General features: G+C 40.7%; 2 protein-coding genes across 8 annotated transcripts in view; one reads left to right on the forward strand and one right to left on the reverse strand.

Moving 5' to 3' along the window:
• Positions 1 to 23,367, forward strand: part of LOC120557724 (centromere protein P) — a 110,700-nt gene that overhangs the window by 83,159 nt on the left and 4,174 nt on the right. The gene's annotated exons all lie outside the window — the stretch shown is intronic.
• Positions 1,190 to 23,295, reverse strand: ecm2 (extracellular matrix protein 2, female organ and adipocyte specific). Of its 7 annotated transcripts, XM_039798279.1 has the most exons (14): positions 23,186 to 23,292; positions 22,837 to 22,893; positions 22,495 to 22,610; positions 18,535 to 18,669; positions 17,681 to 17,833; positions 14,362 to 14,550; positions 11,510 to 12,310; positions 10,573 to 10,688; positions 9,647 to 9,782; positions 8,467 to 8,624; positions 7,253 to 7,392; positions 6,805 to 6,917; positions 5,478 to 5,691; positions 1,190 to 1,723 (listed from the first exon to the last, which is right to left on the reverse strand). In XM_039798279.1, exons 3-14 carry the CDS (start codon positions 22,535 to 22,537, stop codon positions 1,555 to 1,557), a joined length of 2,367 nt encoding a protein of 788 aa, XP_039654213.1. In that variant the 5' UTR covers positions 22,538 to 22,610; positions 22,837 to 22,893; positions 23,186 to 23,292; the 3' UTR covers positions 1,190 to 1,554. The 7 variants fall into 7 exon arrangements, with proteins under 7 accessions (XP_039654213.1, XP_039654215.1, XP_039654216.1 ...); XM_039798281.1 differs by lacking the exons at positions 22,495 to 22,610; positions 22,837 to 22,893 and having other exon boundaries at positions 23,186 to 23,295; XM_039798282.1 differs by lacking the exons at positions 22,495 to 22,610; positions 23,186 to 23,292 and having other exon boundaries at positions 22,837 to 23,159.

Here is a 23,367-nt window from a genome sequence, read left to right on the forward strand (position 1 = left end):
CTGTCAGTGCTGATGTTGAATTCTTAATACATTATACTACAGTTAACTGGCTGATACTTGAAGCATAGACATAATCCTATAGTATGGTTAAATAACATTTCTGTGTTGAGGGTTAGATTTCGCCCTGCAGCTCAGGCTGGAAACCAGTACGTTTATCTATCCTGCTTCCGTTACAAATTTGCGGGGACCAATCACAAACTGGCTTATCCACCTGGCGCGCTATTGGCGGGTGTAACACGATGACGATAGAGAAGCGACCAAGCAGCTTTTTTTTGTATTATTTTTTACATTCAACAAGCTGGCCACCGGAGCGCAGCAACCCGTTGATGCTGCTGTCGCTGCTACATCACCCGGATCGTTGGTCTGATTGGTTGAAGGACTATCCAATTGCGTACAGAGTCATTTGAACTATACCCGCTGATCACGCCTGTTGTGCAGAGAAAATACAGAGCAGACTCCCCAGACTAATGTTCAATCTTAAAAGATGAGCTTGGTCTGGTGATAGCCAGGCTATTCCTCTATATCAGGGGTGTCAAACTTAACTTCAGTGAGGGCCACACTGGAAAATGAGAATCACATCAAGGGCCAGATGTAGAGTTTATTGATCATCTTTGACCGTATTATTGCATGTCTTATAAAGTCTTCTCACTTACAGTTTAGTCGACATAAAGTCCTAAAAAAGTTGGGGGAAAAGTTCCTTAGTCATCATCGCAAAAGCATCAAAAACATCGGGAAAAAACGGCTGAAAAAAGTGGCACAAACATTGAAAAAAGCGCAGGAAAAAGCAGCAAAAAAAAAGGCGGGAAAAGTGGCAAAGTGACTAAAACATCAAAAAAAATCATTGGAAAAAGCACCAGAAAAACTGGCAAAAACATTGAAAAAAGCGTCTGCAAAAGTGACAAAAACTTCAGAAAAGTGGCAAAAGCTGTGTGCCAACATTTATTGTAAACATAAATTGATATGAGGGTCAGATCAAAATCTGCGAGGGGCTGGATTTTGCCCACGTGCCTTGATTTTGACACCTGTGCTCTATATCTTTAACACAAAAAGCTTGAAGGATGTGTCACACAGGATCACGCAACTCTTTTCCATGTCCGAGTTTTTATGAAAGAAGGCATGGAAGAAACGGAGCTGAGAAATGGAACATGAAGGTAGTGAGGTTGTTAAAAATAATGTGTTGGGCTTGTGGTCTCATTTCATTGAATTCTTTCCATTTCTTTATTAGCATTTTCATTTTACTGTGTATGGTGCAGGAGTTCTTTCCATTTTAGAGAGTTTAACATTTTACTAAAGGAGACAGATGTGTTTGATTTGAAGTCTGAAGGTGTTCTGTCAACTTCACACCAGGCTAAGGTTGGCCAGGCGACAGTGCAAATAAAAGGGTCGAAGAAGAAGAAAATCTTGTTTTTATGCAGCATAGAGCATCAGAGGAAGCTGGGGAGGGGAAATATCTTATGTTTTGATTTCTCTTGGCACATAAAAAAAATCTAAATATTTTGCCCCAGTGTTTCTGGGGGTTTAAACAAGTGTCGTTTAGTTTTTGGTTTTGTGTGGTCACTTGGTTTTCTGGGGTTTAAGGACCACACTGGAGGAGGAGCGCACACAGGAGAAGGCTGTCGGTGAGATCTTCTGGGGGTCGATGTAGTTGTTTTCCAGCCTCAGGGCCACCAGGGTGGTGTCCCCGCTGTGGTTTGGGTCGCAGATGCCTTCGTCAGGGATACTCCTGGAAGACACAGCATAAGGACGCAGTTAGACGCAGCTTTAGTCCTATTATGTGCGTAACGAAAAGTGTAACTAATGTTGATTGTTTATCATCAATAAATTTGACGATCATTTCCTCAATCAGTTAATCATTTGGTCTATAAAATGTCAGGACATTTCCATCACAATTATCTAAAGCCGGTTTTGTCCGACCAATATTAAAAATAATCTGTGATGTGAGTCAGTGTTTGGCTTTCTTGTTTGTTTATACTTACATTCATATAGAACTGGGCAATATATCGATATTACATCTATCGTGATATAAGACTAGATATTGCCTTACCGGGGATTTCCACTAGATGCGTAACGGCTGCGGACCGGCTCCGCTGCGTGTCTGCTGCGTGCTCCGCCGTCCGTCAATACCCACCGGGTCCGGATTTGTTGCGGAACGGCTGTGGCCGTGACTGACATCTGTAGTCACGAGGACCCACAAGTTCTCGCAAATTCAGGTAGAATAGAACCACAAAACCAACGACAGTTTGTTTCTATCCAGAGTAGTAGAGGGGAAACGACTCTGTGCTGTGTTTTCAAGGTGTAGTTCAGGGAAATATGATCCGCCGTGAGCACGGTGTATTTTATTTTGAAAATTAACCGGATATTTATTTTGTTTCTGTGCTCGACTTCCTGTCCCGCACTATCTGCCGTGTGCTGAATTGCTGCGGAGCTCTCCGGCGTCCGTCAAAAATAGAAGCTCTGCGTATCTGCTCCGGAGGGCTGCGGACTGACAGAACTGGGACGGAGTCGGGACGCAGACGTTCCGCAGTCTGTGGAAATACACACGTTGACTTTAATGGAAACCTAATGATTCAGTCGACGTTCCGCAGACGTTCCGCAGACGTTCCGCAGACGTTCCGCATCCAGTGGAAATTGCCGGTTAGATTTTGGATATCGTAATATGGCATAAGTGTTGTCTTTTCCTGGTTTTAAAGGCTGTGAGGTGTATTGTCATCCTGCATTACAGTAAAGTGATGTCTTATCAGACTGACTAGCTGTTCTATTATTTGCCTTTACCCACTTGTCATTATATCCACATTACTGATGATTTATCAAAAATCTCTTTGTGTAAATATTTTGTGAAAGCACCAATAGTTAACACTACAATACCGTTGCGGTATCAATATCGAGGTATTTGGTAAAAAATATCATGATATTTGATTTTCTCCATCGCCCAGCCCTACATTCATACAAATATAATCTATCAGTCCAGCCTGTTTTGTATCACAGACATTTAATGGAGTTCCTCACGGAAGCATTCTGTGCCCTATTCTAGTAAATACAGGAAGAAGGTCCTGTGTTCTGGACATCTCCACGGTCAAACCAGATTCATTTCATTTAAATAATCAGACATTGTTTTGCAAGCGACCTTCCTACATCTGCTCTGGTCACCGAGATTTCGCTCTGTTCTGCCGCTGTCTGTCTCCAACTTTAGTTTGCATGTTCTGCCACATCGCAGATTGCAAAGCACACCTGACGACAGGAGCCGTTTAGCTCAGACTTGCGGAGTACACGTAGTTGGTGCGTTTCGAGGTCGGATCACGTTCCTACCACAAACAAACCGCTCCAGAGTTCGATTGAAAACATACAGAGACCACCTTGTCAAACAGGTCTTGGTACGCTTGTTTGGTCAGCTTTTGGTCAGCGATTGCTGCATTTACACCTGCCCAAATGAACCGCACCAAGGGGGAAAACGAACTCTAGAGCGATTCAAATGAACTAAATACGGCAGCAGGTGTGAAAGCGCCCTTAGGAGTATCGCCAAGATGAGACCACTTTTAAGTCAGAATGATGATGAAATGCTGATTATTACAAGTTGCCTACACTACACAAATTCCCTTTTTGCCAAGTTACCTAAAACATCTATAAGAAGACTACATTTCATTTTTTAGAATGCTGCATCCAAGATTTTGACTAACCCTAGAACAAGTCTGTACTGTAGGTTATTTTTATGGTTTGTTCTGTAGTATTATATGTTAAAATAATCTGCAGGATTTGCTTCGAGGCTGGTTACAATTTCCCACCGGGAGTATCAGCCATCTCGGCAGTGAAAATTGTTATGGTGTTTAAAATTTTATATAAAACCATCCTACAACTTGGACTAAGTATGTGTACCGTGCGTGGACCTGTGAGTGAGTAATAAGGTGATTCAGGGTGACTCTGAGGGGGAAACCTACATCAGCTTGTTTTGTTTCTTGTCGTCAAGACAACACTCAGTTCAGTGAACTTTCAGCTTTAATGTCTGGCGGGCTGAGATGAATAATTCAGTCATCTGGTCTGTTGTGGGAGTCTTTGTTGTTGGTCTTACAGGACTATTGAATTTAGATTTTTTTTTTCTTTTCCTTGAGCTCTGTCATTAATCACCTGGTTTCATTGTTTTCTGTCTGCAGCTTTGCTACTTAATTAACAGTAAAGTCAATGTTTATAGATAAACCAAGGCCGGTGGAATTTGATTGCGGTGCAGTATGTTACTCTAACAGCAGATAATCATGGTAATACATGTCAGTGGTATGTAAGGAGGGGGCTAAAGGGAGGAATTCAGAGTTCTGATAACTAAGGGAAAAAGCTGTTTGTTACAACTTGGGTCCTATGTTTGTAGTTTAAGAATCAATCTCTATTTTCATTATGGTGTAAAAAAAAAAAAAAAAAATGACATACCTATAATTGACACTTTTAATTGATGATTTTTATTTATTACAATGTGGGTCCTATTTCTATAGTGTCCTCTGTCATTTCTGTCATGATAACATTGTTCTCATGAAGTTAATAGCTGACATTTAGGAACACCGTAAGCTTCCAGATCTTAGCAATAAACTTGGTCAAGTCAAACCATCACTGATGTAGCCCGAGATCACAAATCAAAAAATGTCTTCAAATATCTTTACAATTTGTACATATAATCCCCTTCATCCTTAGACACTTAATGAGTACAATGTTATTATAACTGGTTGAACTGACGGACCGGAACAGAAATTTTTAGCATGAGTTTGGCTGTGTGTTCACATATTGAGAAAAATTGTATGTATTAAATAAAATACATCTTCTCCAAACCTCATTAGCACTACCACCCAACAGTTGTAGATGTAGTTCAACCATGAAATGCTGTTATTACAGTAATCTGCTGTTAACTGGGTCAACTGCAGCAGGTTTTTTACGGTTACTCGTCAGCTTACAGTTAAGTAGCAAATGACTATTTAAAGTATGAACAAAGTGGAGCATAAAATCTGTCAATGAAAAGTATTAAGTCCGTTTTAATTAAGTTTATAGCCTCCATCTCAAGTTGCAGGTGATCAACCAACTGTTAGAACTAAACATCCGTCGACCGTTCTTCCGTATCCCAAATAGCTGCATGTGGCAGATATTCTCTGCCACTCCACACAGTATGACCTCAGGTCAGCACTAAGGTAGACCCACACTTCCATGTAACCACTCACACTGATTAAAACTGGTGAAACTTGATGAAAAACAGGATTGTTAGGTTCAAATTGTGTTTGTTTTTTTAAACAGGAATGGTGCTTCTACTAAAAATACATATAATTTTAATAAATATAATTTTATGATTAATTGTTCATAGTTCTGTTCAAAATCCAACTCCATTGATGGCGAGAAATCCCAGGAATACTGGAGATAAGACTGAAATAATCCCAGGAAGTAATCATTTTAAAAGCACAGGAAATCCTTCATCCCTAATAGATGGATATTTGTGCATGATGGCTTCATACCTGATCATGTTATTGTTGAGTCTGAGGAAGTGTAAGTTGGTCATCTCGTTGATGCCAGATGGGACAGAGACCAGCTGGTTGTGATCCAGACACAGTTCCACCATGGATTGGTACGAGCCGAAGAACGACTCTGGCTCGATTGCCTCTCCATCCAGTTTGTTGTAAGAGAGGTAGAGATACTCTAAACCAGGGTCCATGTGGGCGAAGACGAAACCTGTAGAGGTGTTGGAAGGAATCCATGTAACTATGGAAGACCATGTCTTATCAAATCTCATAATTGCATTTACATAGTCTCTTTGGTAAGTGAATGAAGTAAGGGACTGGGGGACAAAGATGACATATTTTCATATTTTCATCAATACGAGATACAAAGGCAGGCAGGCAGACAGGCCGGTCAGTTTCTCAAAACGGTGTCCAGAATGTTAACCTACTTGGTTTTTTGGTTTGGCGCCACTGCAGGCATTGGGCATTTTTTTATTTCCCTATAGTCTTGTTGGATATTTTTTTAATTTTCCCTGCACGACTGTCATATTTTCCCATTTCTGCCAGATGATGAGACATATTCTCATCTTCTGAATGGACTTCTCTCCAACTAACTGTTCAAGTTCCCCAACTAGTGTTCTCTATTGTGTTCTTATTTTTTTTAAGTATTGGTTGTCCTGCTCCCTACAGATTAGAGGTTTTGAAATTAATCAAATAATTGATGCATCAAATCGTGGACATGGACAATGCTGCATCGATAATCGGCAGGCTCATAATCGATTATTTCTGTTTACAATTTAATGTAGGCCTAACAACATTTCTGTTTACATATTGTGTTATGTTTTGCGCATTCAGGAAGTGCCATGTGCTCAGTGCTGTATAGTTTTATGTATCCAATTTATTTAGTATTGGAGCACTTCAGAATGTTTTGTTTTTGAAGCTTGAAAAGCTATGAATTAATTATCCTACATGGCTTTAATAGAAACATTTATTTGACACATCATGATGCATCGTGACGCATCGAGATATCGAATTGAATCGCTGACATGATAATCATAATCGAATCGGGAGATCAGTGAAGATTCACACCTCTACTACAGATGCAGTAAAACGGTGGGTACTCTTGTGTTTGTAAGATAAGATAACTGCAGGCAACCCCTAAAAGTACCTGCAACTTGGGTTTAGTGCCACCTTGGAGCTCTTTTCGTGCTGTTGAAAATACAATAGTATGTCATTCTTAATTTTGGGGGGGCTAAACGTTGAGGAATTCCTCACTCCAACGGTTAATTTTAAACCTCTGCCATCTGCTAGGTTTAATGTTTGTCAGCCAACACTTTCCACGTACCAGGTATCCTCTCTATGTTGTTTCCCACCAGCACTAAGTGGACCAGAGATCTGGGCAGGTATGATGGAACTAGGTAAAGGTGATTATGTGAAAGGTCAATGGACTCCAGATTTCTGCAGAGAATGAGGAAGATGTGGGGAGGAAGGATTTGTAAGGAAATGGAAATGAGAACATAAGTAATTAATTGAAAAATGGAATAGAAATAAGATACCATTTACTATGGTACAGTATAGTGCCAAAGCAAATGTTCCTTTACTATTGGAAACACTTAGTAATACATCAGGATAAGGTGGTAATTAAACAGAGATTAAAAGACACAGGTATAGTAGTGAAATGAAAATATCTGTATTGGTGACAGCCAACATGACAATTGAAATACATAGCTAGTAAATTCCTGCAACCCTGGGGAATCATGAGTGATAGTGACAGGTATTTCTTTTTGTCGGACCTGTGGTTGATCCAGGCCAGCGGGGCGATCCTGTTCTCCTCCAGCCTGTTGTGTCTCAGAGAGACCACATTCAGACTGAGGGTCTGATTGAAAACTGTCTCTGAGATTTCCTCAATCAGGTTGTTCTCCAAGTACAGCTCCTGAACGACAGAAAAAAAACTGAACCAAATGTCTCACAATGGGCAATCACTGGAATTTAGTGTCGGAGTCACAGTAGGATCCTATAATGAGGTTTTTAATGAGTTACGAGTTTGTCATTAAACTGTTTTGTTAACTAAGCACTTTTGGTTAGGAGATCTTGGCACACAAGCCTGTGGTTTGTTGGGACTGTTTCAAGTTATAAATGCATAATCCACCCCAAAAACTAAATTCATATTTGTTATACCTACAATCTTTGTTTAAACTGGCAACCTAATCAGATGAACACCAGACACCCACTGACACATTCTAGGTGTCTGCGGACAGTAGTTACTCTACATCATCCTTAAATCATGATCATTATCACACTTGGCTATACAAAGGTGAAAGTGTCTGATAAATCCTGTAATCCCAGAGCTAATTAGCAAATAACTAATGTTAAAGGTAGATCACAATCTTCAGGACTAATGAAAAGAAAAGGTATTGGGTTTTGGATTTACAATAGAGTGTATCAACAATCCAAGGTCATAACATTTGGTTGGTTTTAAGAGATTTACAGCAGTAGCATGTCCCTGGTGTGTGTGGTTAACCAGAGGCAGTAATTACAAGTTGGGTGGACTGGTTTCCCACAGGTAGAAGCAGAGTTAAGTCAGGAGTCTTAAACATCAGAGCCAAAAAAAAATAAACACTGATGCATCAGCAAACCTAAATGACTGGCTGAACAATATGTTTGGGTTTATTAGTACTTATTATGAGCTTTTTGTTTGAGTGTTGTACCCATTTCTGCCAACTGCCTGCCAAAATGTCAGTACAAAGGTTTTTTCAAAGTGAGTCCTTTTGAACTTATTGAACCATTGAGGATTGAGCCATGATGACTAGTTTTGCCTAGGTCAGTTTACTGGTGGCACCATCACACCAAAGCAGCAGACTGTGGTTGGTGATGGTTTTTGAACCCAGTAGAGATCACTGTGTCCTGGACTTTTATGAATAAAGTCATAAGTCTGCCTATGTGTGGGGAATGAAGAGGTTAGAGCCAGAGAGATACGCTAGTTATGTAAACAGATATTACTTCATACCAGCAATGAAACGGGAAGGCCTTGTGGTATGGTGCGGAAGTGGTTTCTGCCCAGTCGGAGGTAGGAGAGCTGTTTGAGGGGCGTGAAGGACAGAGGATCTACATTCCCCTCACTCAGCAGATTTCCCTCCAACTCCAGAATCACCAGGCTGCTCAGATCTTAAAAGATACAAAAATAAATAAATGTACTGTAAACTTGAAATTTGTCTCGGAATCAGTGCAGCAAAGAAATGTGACTAGACTATAATAGTCAGTTACTTGACAAAACAGCAAATTCTTAATTCATTGTAACATGCATTTATAACATTACTGTTGGGTTGGTTATCAAAAGGTAGCGCACAACACAAGCTATGCAGATCACAGTGTGAGGGGCAAAGTGTAACGAAGGTTTACATCACCAACGAGTGCTGGGCAGCTGCAGGAAAGTGCCAGCAATTTGATGGCAATATATCGATATTGTTTTGATATTGTGATATGAGACTAGATATCCTCTTATATTGTAATACTATAATATCAGATAAGTGTTGTCTTTTACTGGTTTTAAAGGCTGCATTACAGTAAATTGATGTAATTGGTGACTTTATCAGACTGCTCTAGCTGTTCTATTATTTGCCTTTACCCACTTAGTCATTATATCCACATTACTGATGATTATTTATCCCAAATCTCATTGTGTAAATATTTTGTGAAAGCACCAATTAAGGTATTTAGTCAAAAATATCGTGGTACTTGATTTTCTCCATATCGCCCAGCCCTCCTCACCTACAGTAAAATAGAAAAACACAAAAGATGATTATTATTCATTTGATACAAAGACTGGCCTGACAACACAGGGTCCGATTTACTTTACCTTCAACCAAATGTCAAAGTTGAATCTGATTTAACTTTTGGTGAAACTATGAGGTGAACAATCAACTGCCAAAAATTGCCACTACCAGCTTAAGTCAACTGTAGCTAATAAACATTATCTTAGTGAGTTGGCCAAATTACAAAATGAAGCTCCCTAGTGTATCTGGTTAATGTTACACTATTCTGTATCATTTTGATGTTTGCAAATGTAGAGTAAACTGTACTTTTACAAAAGACCAACGTTGTGATGAGTCTACAATCTATTGTCATTGAATAACAGCTGGCAGAGTATTTTCAGTATGGAGGTGCATCATGGGATACTATGGCAGTACCTTGGAAGCTGTGTTTATTGATTCCTCTCAGTCTGTTCTCGCTGATCTTCAGTTCCTGCAGGGTGGGTGGAAGGTTAGCGGGCACGGCTTCTAGAAGATTCCCATCCAAGTACAGGCGCCTTAGCATCTTCAGACCCTGACACACACACAACACACACACACACACACACACACACACACACACACACACACACACACACACACACACACACACACACACACACACACACACACAGGTACTGGTGATACTGGGAAGTTGACTGACCCCCTTCATACCACAAATATTATTTCCAAAAAATGCCTGTACATCTCTTTGGCCTGTTTATACTTTTACAGCTTTTAGTTAATGCCCATTTTAAAAAACTATCACAGGTTTATTTATAGGCACAGTTTGTATTTAGTGGCATCTAGCGGTGAGGTTAAAGATTGCAACCAACTGAAACTGCTCCTGTGTGTGCCAAGCGTGTAGGAGAACTATGGTGGCTGACGCAAACACACAAATGGCCCTATCTAGTGCTAGTGTTTGGTTTGTTCGTTCTGGGCTACTGTAGAAACATGGCGGTGCAACATGGCTGACCTGCTCCTTATGTAGATATAAACGGCTCATTCTAAGGTAATGAAAACAACAGTTCTTATTTTCAAGTATTTAGAAACATTAACTGATTTGTTATTCCGTTATTTGTATTGTTGGTCTATGTGACACCTATACATCTTTGGGAATATTGTTGCCATTATGTCTGAAATTCTCCCATATTTCATTTCTTTCTGGTTGATTGTATTACTTCAGATGTTCAATATGTCGGGTTTACACGCCTGCCTTCGCACTTTGGTTGCCTTTAGAGAAACACTAGAATTGAGAATTGGCCAGATGATTGGAAGAAAAGTTGGGTTTTATTCTGAAGGACTGCATTTGTTTAGCGTCTTACTTTGAAGGCTTTCGCATCAATGCCGGCAGATGTGAGTTTGTTTTTCTTCAGATTGATCCATTCAAGGTTAGGGATGCCATTGAAGGCTTCTGCTGGGATGCTGCTGATGTTGTTGTCTGCAGGTCAGAAGAGTTTCAGTCAGTTTACACTGAGAGCATGTGTTTTCAAATTGGTGACTGTGATTCTCAGGTTGCTTGTGTTTTATTTAATTGCATTTTTTGTTTCTAAATGCAACGTATAGGATTAGGTTCCATTTGATTGAATAAAATGGCTGCAAGTGTCTCTCCTCACTCTTTTTATTAGCGATGAAACGGACAAGCTGATCGTGTCACATCAGTTTTTGGAGTCATAATCTCCAACTTAAACTTCCATTCATTTTAGATGAATAATTTAAAGTATGAGTCTGGTGTTATTCTATATTTCTCCTATTGTCAACAAATCCCATGGGCAGATGAGGGCTGCCACCGAAATGCTGATGATTCAATTAATCGTGTCCTCATGTTTGAGTAACGTTTGCTAAAAATTACAGTGCCCAGCTTTTTTAGGAAACTACTGAACCTTTAAAAAGAAACTATACATCTTTGAGCCGTAGGATAATGAACAGGTATTGCAGACGGACGAACACATTGTTGGTTTTGGTCTTTTTGTGAGATTTGTTGATAATAAGGAAACTAAAGAATGATTTCAGACTCATCCATTAAGCAACTTAAGAGTTCTGAATTAGGACCTCCAGTATTTGAAAAAAGTAACTAATAAAAATAATGTGTGCAATTAATTAAAAGAAAGAAAATCTCAACAGAATCTTTGTTATACAATAATACAATGCTAATCCTCACACAAGTGACCTATGTGAAGTGGTAAAGATTGTTCTGCGTGTTGCAGTGTGTGGAGCTCTCTGGCACTAGCTTCTCCTTCTCTGGTCTTGGTGCTGACTCACCCTCCAGACTGAGAGACCTGAGCTCCGGTATGGCCAGAGGAGGGAAGTAGATGAGTTTGGCGTTCTCGCATGTCAGAGTGACATCAGAGATGTAGCAGCCTGGAGGGAGGCCTCCTCTGTTTACTACTACCACCTCCCTCTCCTCCCCTTCCTCCTCCACCTCTGCTACCATCTCCTTCAGCTCATCCTCTGTGGCAGCAGGAGGTCTTGGGATGGGAGCAGGGAAGAGGTCTGGTTTCTCAGGTTCCTCAGGTCCTTTTGGGGGCATCTCAAACACATCTCCTCTAAGCCATGCCTCCTCTACTTCCTCCTGCTGCTCCTCTTCCTCCTCCTCCTCCTCCTCCACCAGAGCCAGTAGTTCTTCCCTCAACATCTCCTCCTGCCTCCACCTTTCCTCCTCTAGCTTCCTTTCCTTCTCCCTTGCTTCTCTCTCCGCTGCCTCTTTGCGCTTCCTGTCTTCCTCCTCTTGTCTCCTTTTCTCCACCTGCTGCCTCCTCTCTTCCTCCATAACCCTCCTCCACTCCTCCTCCTCTTTCTCCACCTGCAGCCTTAGCGCCTCCTCCTCCTCCCTCCTCCTCTCCTCCACTATCTTCCTTTGTTTCTCTGCCTGCTCCTTCCTCTGCTTCCTCCTCTTCTTCCTGGCCTCATCCTTCTTCCTCAGGCGCTCCTCCTCTTCGCGATGCTCCTCTTCCTCCCGCCAGAGGAGTCGCTGGATCTCGTCCTGGGTTAGCGGGCTCACGGGCTCGCCGGGGTCGTTGCCAACTGGGGAGTCACCAGAAAGGTCAAGGCTGAGGTCAGGGTCTAGGGTGGGTGCGGGGCAGCCAATCAGAGGGCAGGAGGTGGTCGAGAGGAAAGAAAAGGTGACAGTATAGAAATAAGGAAGAAAGAAAGGGATAGAAATAAGAGTAGAGAAGACAAAAGAGAAAGAAGGAAAGGAAAAAGTAGAAAAATAAAACTAAAAGAGAATGATACAGGATGGAGATTAAAGTTGTTGAGGACAGACAGACAGACAGGAGGTGGACAGACAAACGGCTGTGTGTTAGTGTTGTAGACACACATGCAGACAGACCAGCTTGTTGTAGCTACAGAGCAGACGGCTGCTGTAGACCAGTCTGGACCAGATCCCATTGAACTGCTCTTGTATGACCACAGACAGGTAAAGCTGCTCTTTTTGTGTTCACATATTTTGGTGCCAGTTGGTACTGAATCTAAATTCAATACATTTTTGTTTTGCAAAACCAAGTACCATAAAACGCATTAAAACGATCTTTTATATATATATAAAGAAAATCGTGTGTATATATATATATATATATATATATATATATAACGTGTGAATATTTTAGACCAACCTTAGCTCACTTGTCTAACACTTAATGCCAACACGTTTCTTAAAGTAATAAGAAAAGTATAAAACAGCTCTTAGTGTTTTTCCTTTACAGTTGACTCCACACATACTGTGCAGTACAGCAGACATAGTTAATACATGTGCGTACATGTCTCTATGGTTATTGCTACCATGTCAGTGCTGTATTCTACCTACAAAATGTCTGAGAGGTTTCCTCCTGCTTCACCTACATACATGCACACAGTGACTGTGCAGTGTATGACTGTGAACAATGAGTTTGTTACTGTCAATTCAACTACTGCAGTTTTTTCCTACATCATTTCACAAAGGTCGTATGGGCAAGTTGTTTACAATAAATAAATATATGGAGCTGATCAGCAAAGCATTGATCACAGAGCCTGATATATGCACTATTGAGCTACCACACAGCTACAAATACACAGTAACATTGTTAGCAGTCTGACCTTAAAGCAGGCGTTTCTTCCTCACCAAGTTTCGTACAAAACTAAAATTCCAGATCAAGAAATGATATCAGCTATTATCCACTTGGAGCTAACGGGAGTTTCCTTCTTGGGTTATTTAACTATTTCCACCCATTACTTTTGTCATTTGTGCAGTTTATGGCACAAAACAACTTCTTAAGGTGACCTCCCTATAAACTCACACATTCTGGTTTGTTTGCTGCCCATATGTGCACACAGCTCACAATAATGTTGCTTGGCAACTTGTCTATATATTTGTATGTATTGTACATAAGAGGCAAACTCCTTTGTTAGAGATTTTTAACTTTTATATGCTCTAAACTAATAACTGCATTTTAACTATATCCTGGCCTCGGTGCTAGTGTGCCTGAAGTTAGCCCGGGTGGCTTCCCCTTTTTCTATATTTGACCATGAAGTTTGACTTCAAGAGCACCTTGATTCACCTGGAGTTTACAACTTTTCAACCGTGAGCACCTGGTATCTTTTTCTTTTTACAGCTTTGTATTTTTTGTAGATTCAGATGTACTGTACCTCCAGTTTTCATCTTTGTGAGATTGAATTGACAGTAAAGCGAAACCTATCTTGGACATGTTGAAAACAACATGTAGTATCTTCCAATAATACAGACATGTTAAAACTTTCACAACATGTGTTGAACTGCTCCAAAATGTGCCAAACACATTTTGTAAAGCCATGATGGAACAGGAAGCAACATGCCGAGGCCTCAGAGATGGAAACTGTTTAATTTCATTTCTTCCATGAGACGAGTGTTGAGTAATATAACTTGCATGATTGTGTAGACTTTAACTCCAAAATGAGACTTCTACTTGATCAAATGAACCTGTTGGAAAGCTGAGGGTAGATGTAGATCTAATTATGATTTCCAGTAAAACTTGTGTTTTTATGATTTTTGAAAGTGTTGAATGAAAATCCTTCAAATATTGGTCCTGACTGTCAAACATTGCTCATCTCTGTTGCCTCTTAATGTTGCACCATGGCATTTCCACATGTTGTGTTTCTACCTGACTCCATGCAGACGGGACAGCACTCCCCAGCAGGGGTGAAGGGGAAATGGCAGTTTACTACGGGACAGGTGATCTCGTCACAAACCACTCGCCCTCCGGTACACAGACAAGTCACACAGGGCTTAGGAGACCAGACAGCCTGGTTGAACATGGTCAGACCCCGGTACACACACTGGCCCTGCTTACCTGAAACAACAGACACATCACAGTCAGTTCAGTAATTCATTATAGTTCAAGATCCTTATTGGTTTCACAGTGGGTGAAATATGAAGAGGGTAAAAGTAATTTGGTTATTGTTTGATTATGACAGAGTCTATATGCGAGTCTATTTAACATCAGTAATATGTCAGTGAAAGCCAGCGTGATTTGGATAAAAAAAAGACCTTCATACGTATACTCCCACACCAACAGCAGGCACAATCATGGTTCTATTTATAATATTTTGCCTGTTTGGGTAGGCAGATGTGTTTACACATGCAGTTGCCACAAACAGCGGTCAGCGGATGGCAAAAAAATGGTATAATTTGACGCCCCTGTTCTTATTTCCACGGAAGGAACAGCTGTCATTGAGCACAACAACAGACAGAAGTGAATCACGGAAATGTGGGCAGAGATTAGAGGTCTAGAACAAGGCAAATTTAAACCTGCGGGGTCACAGCTTTAACCTAACATCCAGAACAACAACCAAACTCTTTGGACCCTCCTCATCCTCCTCCTCAGCAGCAGCAGACCCTGCTGCTGTAATTGCTGTATGCGTCTAGTCACATCTAAAGCCTGTACTTTACCATCAGAACTAGACAAAGCAGTGATTTGTAGCGTTTCCACTCCTCCCTCTGCATTAACTCCACCTTTTAACATCAGACCTGGGACTGGACAAGGCTGTGACTGGCTGTGAGTCAGTAGGAAAAACTGTAAACCACTGTGATACAGCAGGAAGAGGCTCTTTGTTTCTATTTTAAGTCTGTCCTGTCTGTCATCTATCCTTTCTAATGGTATGCTCTTTGTTACGTCCATAGAAACACAGGTAGTTAAGAGGCTCAGGTTATTGCCCTTAAATACTGTCTCTCCTATTTCTGTCCTTTTTACTGAGAGGAGTGTGACTGTCACCCTGTCATCTCTGCTGGAGCACATACTTTAGAGCTTTTCTTTTCTCTGTAAAATATTGTCTTGCTGTTGTAGAATATCTGTATTGTCTAGTAAATTGCAGGGTTTTGTTTAAATAATAGCAACCATCAGACTCTGCTGTGACACCATTATTCTGTGGTGATGACTGCATATTTCCATGAGTTTTTCTACTTGCAGTGAAAACAATTAGTTGATTCATTGATTGACAAAACCGTTTATCATTTTTAAATCCAAAACACAAATAAGTCTATGTTTCAACCTCCTCCAATGTGACAATGTTTCTGCTTTTCTTACTATGTCATTATAAACTGAATACCTTTTTTGGACTGTTGGTCAGCCAAACCTAAGCACTGAAACGTAGGAGCCCCCAAAGTCAAAGTTTTTATCTTTCTGTGCATTAGCTAATATAACCTAAAAGTAAATGACCTAATTTTTTGTTAAAAAAAGAAAAAAAGTCCAAACAAAGGTCAGATGCAGTGAAGACTGAAATATGTAATTCCAGTAAATGCTGATTAAGGGGAGTGGCACCAATGCACCAGAGTCACAGAGGACACACGGTCACTTTTTAAAGTGTGTCATTCTTAGCGCCCTAATTAAATAAAAAGAAAATGGGCTATTAGGTTGACCTTAGATCTCCTTATTTCGTCAAACTACTGTTCCCAAGATCAATAATTAGCTTTCACACTGTTACACTTTTACACTGTAACATTCGCAAAGATGATTGGTTATTCTGTCGGTCCGACATCTGTAACTTTCTGTTTCTGTAACTGCTGTTGGTTGTTGTTACATTACAGTAGTGTTGTCTGCTTGTCTGAACACAGAGGCATGTTTTCTTAGATCCCAATGAGCAAAAACAGAACCAGAAAAAATACCTGCACCACCTTCCCTTCTAATTACATAATGCTGACTTTATTGTTTTAAACTGAAGGGTTTCTACGTAGCTTTGAGGTCCTTCTTTTGAGTCTCTGTCCTTAACTCTGTGTGGGACTGAGCTCTTTTCCCACAGATGGTTTTCCATTCTGTTCATGTTGGAATGTAATGATTTGTCATTAAATTACTGAGCTGTAACAGGCAGCTTCAGAATGAGAAGAGGATGAAGCCTCAGAGCTAAGCTGTTCTCTTACATCTTGTTTGATTTAAAATGTCCTGTTTTATTCAGTAATTTCTTTTATTTTGTTGTAATAAGATTTATTGACTAAAAAACTCTTATGTAATATACCACTTACCAGTTTTAAATGCCAAGACATACTTGGCCTGTTTCCATGTTGGTTTATACATAAACATACAAGCCCTGAGACAAATTAACTTGTTAAATTGGGTTTTTTTTCAATCTACTTAAAAGTTTGAAGTTTTATCCTACATGTTTTTATTTTCTAAATTAAAACAAACTTTTTGTGGATTATTTTTGGTGGTATCAGAGATTTTATATTTATAAAGTAAAGGCTGGAACATGCCTTTCCATTTGCACATAAACAAACCCACACTGGTTTTGCTCAGCGACTTTCACATGGTTGTTTTCTTTTAAACTTTGGATATTATGTTAATATGTCCACTTCAGTTCCATTGTTCTATTGTAACTTGCTTCCCAAACAGAAGTTGGATTAATCAGCTTGTTTGATATGTAGCATTGCACAGCATGTTATATTTGGTAGGAGAGCGGAAACAATTGTTGATTTAGCAATTTGCTGATTTATCATTTGGTCTATCGACAGAAAATGATCTGCAACAACTTTGATAATAAATATAAACAGTTTATCAAGCCAAAACAACACATTTTTGATGGCTCCAACTTCTCCAGTTTAAGGACTGGCTACTTCAACTTGGACTGGGAAATTGTGAAAGATCTCTTCCCTATTTTAACGACTCAAGGATTTGATAATGAAAATAATAAATGTTGCAGATCTATTTTGGAGGTATGGTACCCATAACACCCTTCATCACAGAGCGCTGTAGAAATGTGAACATGTATCTTTGCGGAACTATAACTATTAAATCGTAATGTATAACCCTAAACCCTAAAAAGCCTTATCAGAGCATCTGTAGTAGTTACTGTTCTCACTAACCTGAGTTAAGGTTGAGTTACTGGTCTCACTAAACAAGTTTTGGTCTCATTAACTTAGATTAAGGCTTTGTTTCTAGTCTTGCTGCTTATACTTACCTGGATTAAGGCAGTGTTACTGGTCTCACTGACCTGGGATAACGTTGTAGCTGGACTGCTGTTCTTGTAGGTTCTTGTAGGACTCCATGAAAAGAGTGTTTTCTCCGGGCACCACTGGGATGCCGGGACCAGGAACCAGTCTGATCTTTGGAGGTCTAGAGTGCCCTGCTCTGGCCCTCCTAAGACCTGCAACACATGGTCATATCAATTTTCATCCACATCTATCTAGAAACTTCTAAAAGGCAGACAGTTTTTGAACCAAAAATATGTAATTGAGTTTTAGCCATATCAGGAGACAACTTGTTGTCTACGAGCCAGGTCTTGGTCTTATTAAATTCCTCACTTGAGATTGACTTTACTGTATTCCCATTCTTTTGTAAAAGGGCCCTAAAATGACTGGACCAGTGGCATTTATAAATACACAAAAATATTTAAAAGATTCCTAGTATTCACATATAATTTTTTTTTTAAAACAGTAGGGGGCCCAAGATGCTCCCTTGAGGGACTCTACGTGTTAAAAGTTGATCTGGTGTCATTAGGTTTTTAAATTTGAAAGAAAACACGACTGCACTTTGAATTGTGACGGCCAGAGAAACATAAGGTGATGTTAGGAGTGAGCTCAAACCTGGTATTCAGGCCTTTTGAGATGCTGCATGAAGTCACTGCGCCCAGCGGGTGTTGATCAACAAATTGCACTAATGTTAAAGGTGCTGTAGGTAGGATTGCGAAGATCCAGGACTTAGCCGAAACATTTAAACATCGACAACTTCTCAGTCCCTCCCCACTTTTTGCTAAAGCCCAAAACGGTCTCCTAAGCCCCTCCCCCCACAAGGGAGAACGAATGCGTGTGCATGAGCAGTGTTTTTCTTAAAGAGGCAGAGTCTTACCCTGTCCGTCCCTCTTCCTCTTCCCCCGGCGGATCTCACCATCCTGGTTGCGATGTCTGATCTTTGCCTGGGCGTCCGAGACGGTCAGGACCACTAGCAGCCACAAACTGGCCACCACCAGCCACCACCTCATCCCTGTAGAGCAGCACAGTCCAGGTTCAGGTTGCCTCACAGAAACATTTACCTCCAATGGTTGTTCACTATCACTGTTGATAGATCGGTCCTATCAGTATCAAAACCTTCTAAGTACTGATACCAAAGTGACGCTTTTTTCAAAGCCTTACTTTAAAAAATATAAACATGTTTTTCTACAAAACCCTTTTTCTTATTTAAAAGCCAAAATTCTCAAATATTAAATTGAAGTCTAAACACAAGCAGCCATACAGTTTTTGATACTACAGTACAAATGCATTTCAGCCTGTACACAAAAAGAAATAGGTTTGATACCCAGCCCTAGACTTCACTGGTTTCTCAGCAGGATCCAGCAGGATTATGAAATATACAAAAAGAAAATAAAACAGTTAATTCTCCCAACAGCCATGGGTGGAAATCAAAAGTTCAGAAACGCTAGGCTACCCCATGGTAAAACCCCAGGGTTTGAGTCTGACCAGGCACCTATATTTCAGGTCATTCCCCATCTCTCTCTCTCTCTCCTCATTTCCTGCCATCTCTCAACTGTTGAAGAGAAACGATTGGTTTTCACGTTTGAAACGTCATAATTTAAATCCTGAATTATTGCAGAAACGAGCTGGAACCAAACAGACAGATCCATGTTGTTTCTCCGCCCGCAGTAAAATAGACAAAAATGAAGACAGAGGTTTTTACCTGCAGTAGCTTCTCAGACAAAAAGAGCTATCAGTGATGTTGCTGGCCCTGATATAGCTTTCTGCTGGGGTCCTAATGGGGGGGAGGGTGTGTGTGTGTGTAATGACTAGTCTATACACAGCAGTCCTGTCATTATTAAAGCAGAGATCTGACGCTAACACACACCTTTACACCTCATAGTTGGAGCAGTTCTCTGTATCAGCCTCAATAACCATAATACATGTGCTGTAGCTGTGTCCCAGTGCATGATGGGAGTTGTTGGTGCTGTTAAATCATAGGAGCCTCTGCTTTGTTGGGATGGTGCCCAAACAAGCCTGACTATCCAGAAAGAGACATTTAGTATTGCATGCAGCACGTCTCCACATGTAGCTCCTCTGTTACAGTCAGAATAACCGCAGCACTCGTGAAATATCCAAACAGAAAGACTCCGCCTCAGATTAGCATTTCTATTGAGTTTCACTTTCAGACCACATGATCTTGGATTCAACGTCAAGTCCTGATTCTGCACTCGGACTTTTCAATTAAATGAAAGCACAAGAAGTTATCCACATCAAACTGTAATAACTGGGCTCAGATCAGTTCATGGTGTCAATATCAGCCTATAATAATAACTCACTGTAATCTAACACCTGTCCCAGGCCTAACACTGACCCACACATCTATAGTATATGACTCATATTCATAGTTTTGTTTTTCCTAACATATACTGTATATATGCACTTCTGTTTACATTCTGAACCAGCTCATGACTTGAATGAAGCCTCTGGACTGGAGTAATGTCGACACTGATTTGCATATAGCCGGGAAAACCAAGATATGTGATCTGGCAAACAGAGAGACAAATGTGGCTTACATTGTGTCAAAAATCACACCCTTGTTCACTCATTCACAACTCCCTTCAAAAAGACCGTTTAGTGAGCAGTGAATTGAGATTTCAGACACTTCGGAATCCTCATGATTTTGCGTCATCACGAACAGGTGTTTGGTAGTCGCACAACAGATTTTCTTTTTACCTCTAAGACGAGTTCTATTGTGGGAATTTTTCAGAGCACTATATATTGCAAATATTTACATTCAAACAGAATGGGGTGATGTGGGTAAATATAGTGATACAATAAGTAAGGAGACAAAAGTGTAAACGGGGCCCAAGATAAATGAGTACAGAATTTAAACCCTTCATGATTATAGCAAAATGAAACAACGATGAATTTGTTGGCAACCAAAAACTACTGCTTCCATGAAGTTTTACCAGAGCAGCAGCGCACACATTACACGTCATAAGTGGGTCTCCCTTATCCATGACATCCGCTCACGCTCTGTTTCAATCATTCACATTTTCTTTTAGATGAAAACAAAACTTAAGTCTGCAGCTCCACAGACTGGAGGTCTGACCACAGTCTGTAGGCTCTGAGACCCTCCCACCACCACTCCAAAAGGCCAATAGGAAACCAGAAGTCAGTGCTGAGAGAGAGAGAGAGAGAGAGAGAGAGAGAGAGAGAGAGAGAGAGAGAGAGAGAGAGATCTATGTACAGTAGACGGAGGAAAGAAAACAGGAGTGAGGGGAGAGAAAGGGAAAAATATTCAGCACTTCAGTTTCTGGATGAGCAGGCTCAGACGGAGAGACTTCCAGCAGGAACAGCCGAGGACAAAACTAATCTGGAGGCAGTTTGTGTGAAGTTTAATGAAAGCCAGACACTGGGCTTGGGGAAATAGTTTAAAAAAAACTTCTGCATGACTTTCTATTCTATCTATTCCTCTTCCTTTTCAGTAAAAAACGCTCCAAAACTCCACATTTAGAAAATTAACTATTTCTTCACACTGAAAAATGAAAGTTTGACTCATTGTCAACTTGTTTGGTCATTGGTGTTTCAAGTATCTGACAGTTGTTGTCCCACCAACTCCACCAGCTTTACCTCCACTGTAGCTGCTTTAAAACAAACTGTCTGGGGCTGAAACTAACAATTACTTTCATCATCTCTCTTTTTTTTTTTATCATTTTGTCTATAAAATGTCAGAGAGGTTGTTAAAAAAAAATGTATCCTCACAGTTTCTCTGGTTACAGGCAGCCATGTGCAGTTTAGCTTCTGTTTCTTCAGCCATCTGTAACACTGTGCATCTTCTCACACAGAGTCTCTGTCACGAGTCCATTTAAAAACTGGAAGTTGCTGAGTTTTTATGTGCAATTTGATAAACAAATTAGTATCTCCAGAGATAAATACTGTCCCGCTCTCAGGTCGACCGCTGACTCCAGCCCTCCTCTCCACAAGTAATAGTGACGGTCCGGACATGTTGGTTTGTCCGACAAATTCTCTTCACTATGCTTTAAAGGATTGGTTGTCCTGCTCCATATAGATGCAGTGGTAGTAAAATGGTGGTCACTGTTGGTTTTGTTGTGTGATCGACAGCACCGCAGCCAATCCCAGGAAGTACCTGGAACTAGCATTTATTATAACCTCCTGAACTCATTTAGTTCCAGGATCTCGTCCCATGTTACTTAAAGGTGCCCTGCCATACAAAACCGTTTTTACTTGCATTTTTTGAAATATGTTAGGTCCATATGTGTTTGTGTTATGTTGTGAATGTGAACATGAACTGCTACCTCCTCTGTCAGCTCTAGCCACTGAAAAGAAATAAGCAGAGAAATCAGGCCAAAAGCTACAATTACAAAAGCTGGTCAGTCTGACATCATATTGCCTGAGCTCATTACTATTCATTAGCTCACCCAGTTGGGCTGGGTAAAGGATTCTGACAGCCAGGCTCTCATTGGCTAGCTGTTAGCCAATCAGATTCAAACAGCTTAGCTTGTTGAATATTAATGAGAACTGGCAGAAATCGAGCTGAGTCTTCCTGTAGGCTTTCTATACCACGCTAGAATGGCTTGAAACAAGGTAACCAAGGCATTTTTTCCACAAAAAATGTTACAGAGTCCATGGAAGAACTTAAGACTACCACCTTTAACATTCCTGCAGTGGAAATAGGCTAACAGGGCCCTGACAGAGTAAGCTGAGCTTAAAGAACTATCCCGACAAAGACGGGCCTTATGTCCTCTGTCTACGACCGTCGACCAACATTAAGTGTGTGTTCTGCGCCTCTGAGAGAGTTCTGCCACCCAACGAGGGCCATTTAGTAACGTACACCTTTGTGTCTCCAGATTGGCAGTCCCATTCAGTCTCGTCATGTCATAGATGCAGTGCAGACTGCAGACCAGCTCTCAGTTGTTGGCTTGTACAGAACTCCTTGCCACTGTGAACCTGATTAAAAAAAAAAAATCTGATTCTTGGAGTAGAAGCTAATAAAAAAAACTTAATGCGACTGACTCAGTAAAGTTTTGCTTTGCTGAAATGTGCTCTCTATCAAAGCCTTGTTGATAATGACTGAGAAAATACTCTATACCAGTGAAACCGAGGCAGAACAAATTGCAAGTCAAGTGAAAACCAAATTCTGAATATAGGCAAAACCTGAATATAGATGGTCTACCTGATTTAGTTATAGCACTCCCCAAGTCTCCAAACGCCACAGAAGGTCATCAGTGAGCTAAGGGGAAAGGAATTGAGGAAAAACCAGGAAGAACACAGACGTGCAAATGTATTTTAAACATTAAAGAATCTGGTTCCTTCAGGTCCATTCTGGTTCAGGTCTGTGCTGCTTTCTGTTAAGATCCTGTAAGTCACGGGTACAAGCGCTTAGTTTTTTGTCTTTTGGACCTGTGAAGATCATCAACAGCGACTGAAACAACGGTTTATCAAACCATCGCAAGACAGACAGACAGACAGGCAGGCGGGGAGGAGCTGAACAGACAGACAGACAGACATTAACTCTACTTTACCAACAGTTTGAAGGCGGCTGCAGGACTTGAGGCCAAATTCTTCCACCCTCTTTTCTCTTCCTCTGGTTCTGCAGGAGCTGCAGGAGGGTGTGTGTGTGTGTGTGTGTGTGTGTGTGTGTGTGTGTGTGTGTGTGTGTGTGTGTGTGTGTGTGTGTGTGTGTGTGTGTGTGTGTGTGTGTGTG

This window comes from Perca fluviatilis, chromosome 4, assembly GCF_010015445.1.
Source record: "Perca fluviatilis chromosome 4, GENO_Pfluv_1.0, whole genome shotgun sequence".
Lineage (NCBI taxonomy): Eukaryota > Metazoa > Chordata > Actinopteri > Perciformes > Percidae > Perca > Perca fluviatilis.

What these genes read in the sequence shown, in the direction of transcription:
- ecm2 (XM_039798278.1), bottom strand. Translation starts at nt 21,459, where the DNA reads ATGGCTGAAGAAACAGAAGCTAAACTGCACATGGCTGCCTGTAACCAG. An exon ending in CAGGTCTCTCAGTCTGGAGG is followed by an intron (nt 10,689 to 11,509) that starts GTGAGTCAGCAC and finishes TCTGACCTGCAG; the next exon opens with ACAACAACATCAGCAGCATC. An exon ending in CTGGCCTGGATCAACCACAG is followed by an intron (nt 6,918 to 7,252) that starts GTCCGACAAAAA and finishes CATTCTCTGCAG; the next exon opens with AAATCTGGAGTCCATTGACC.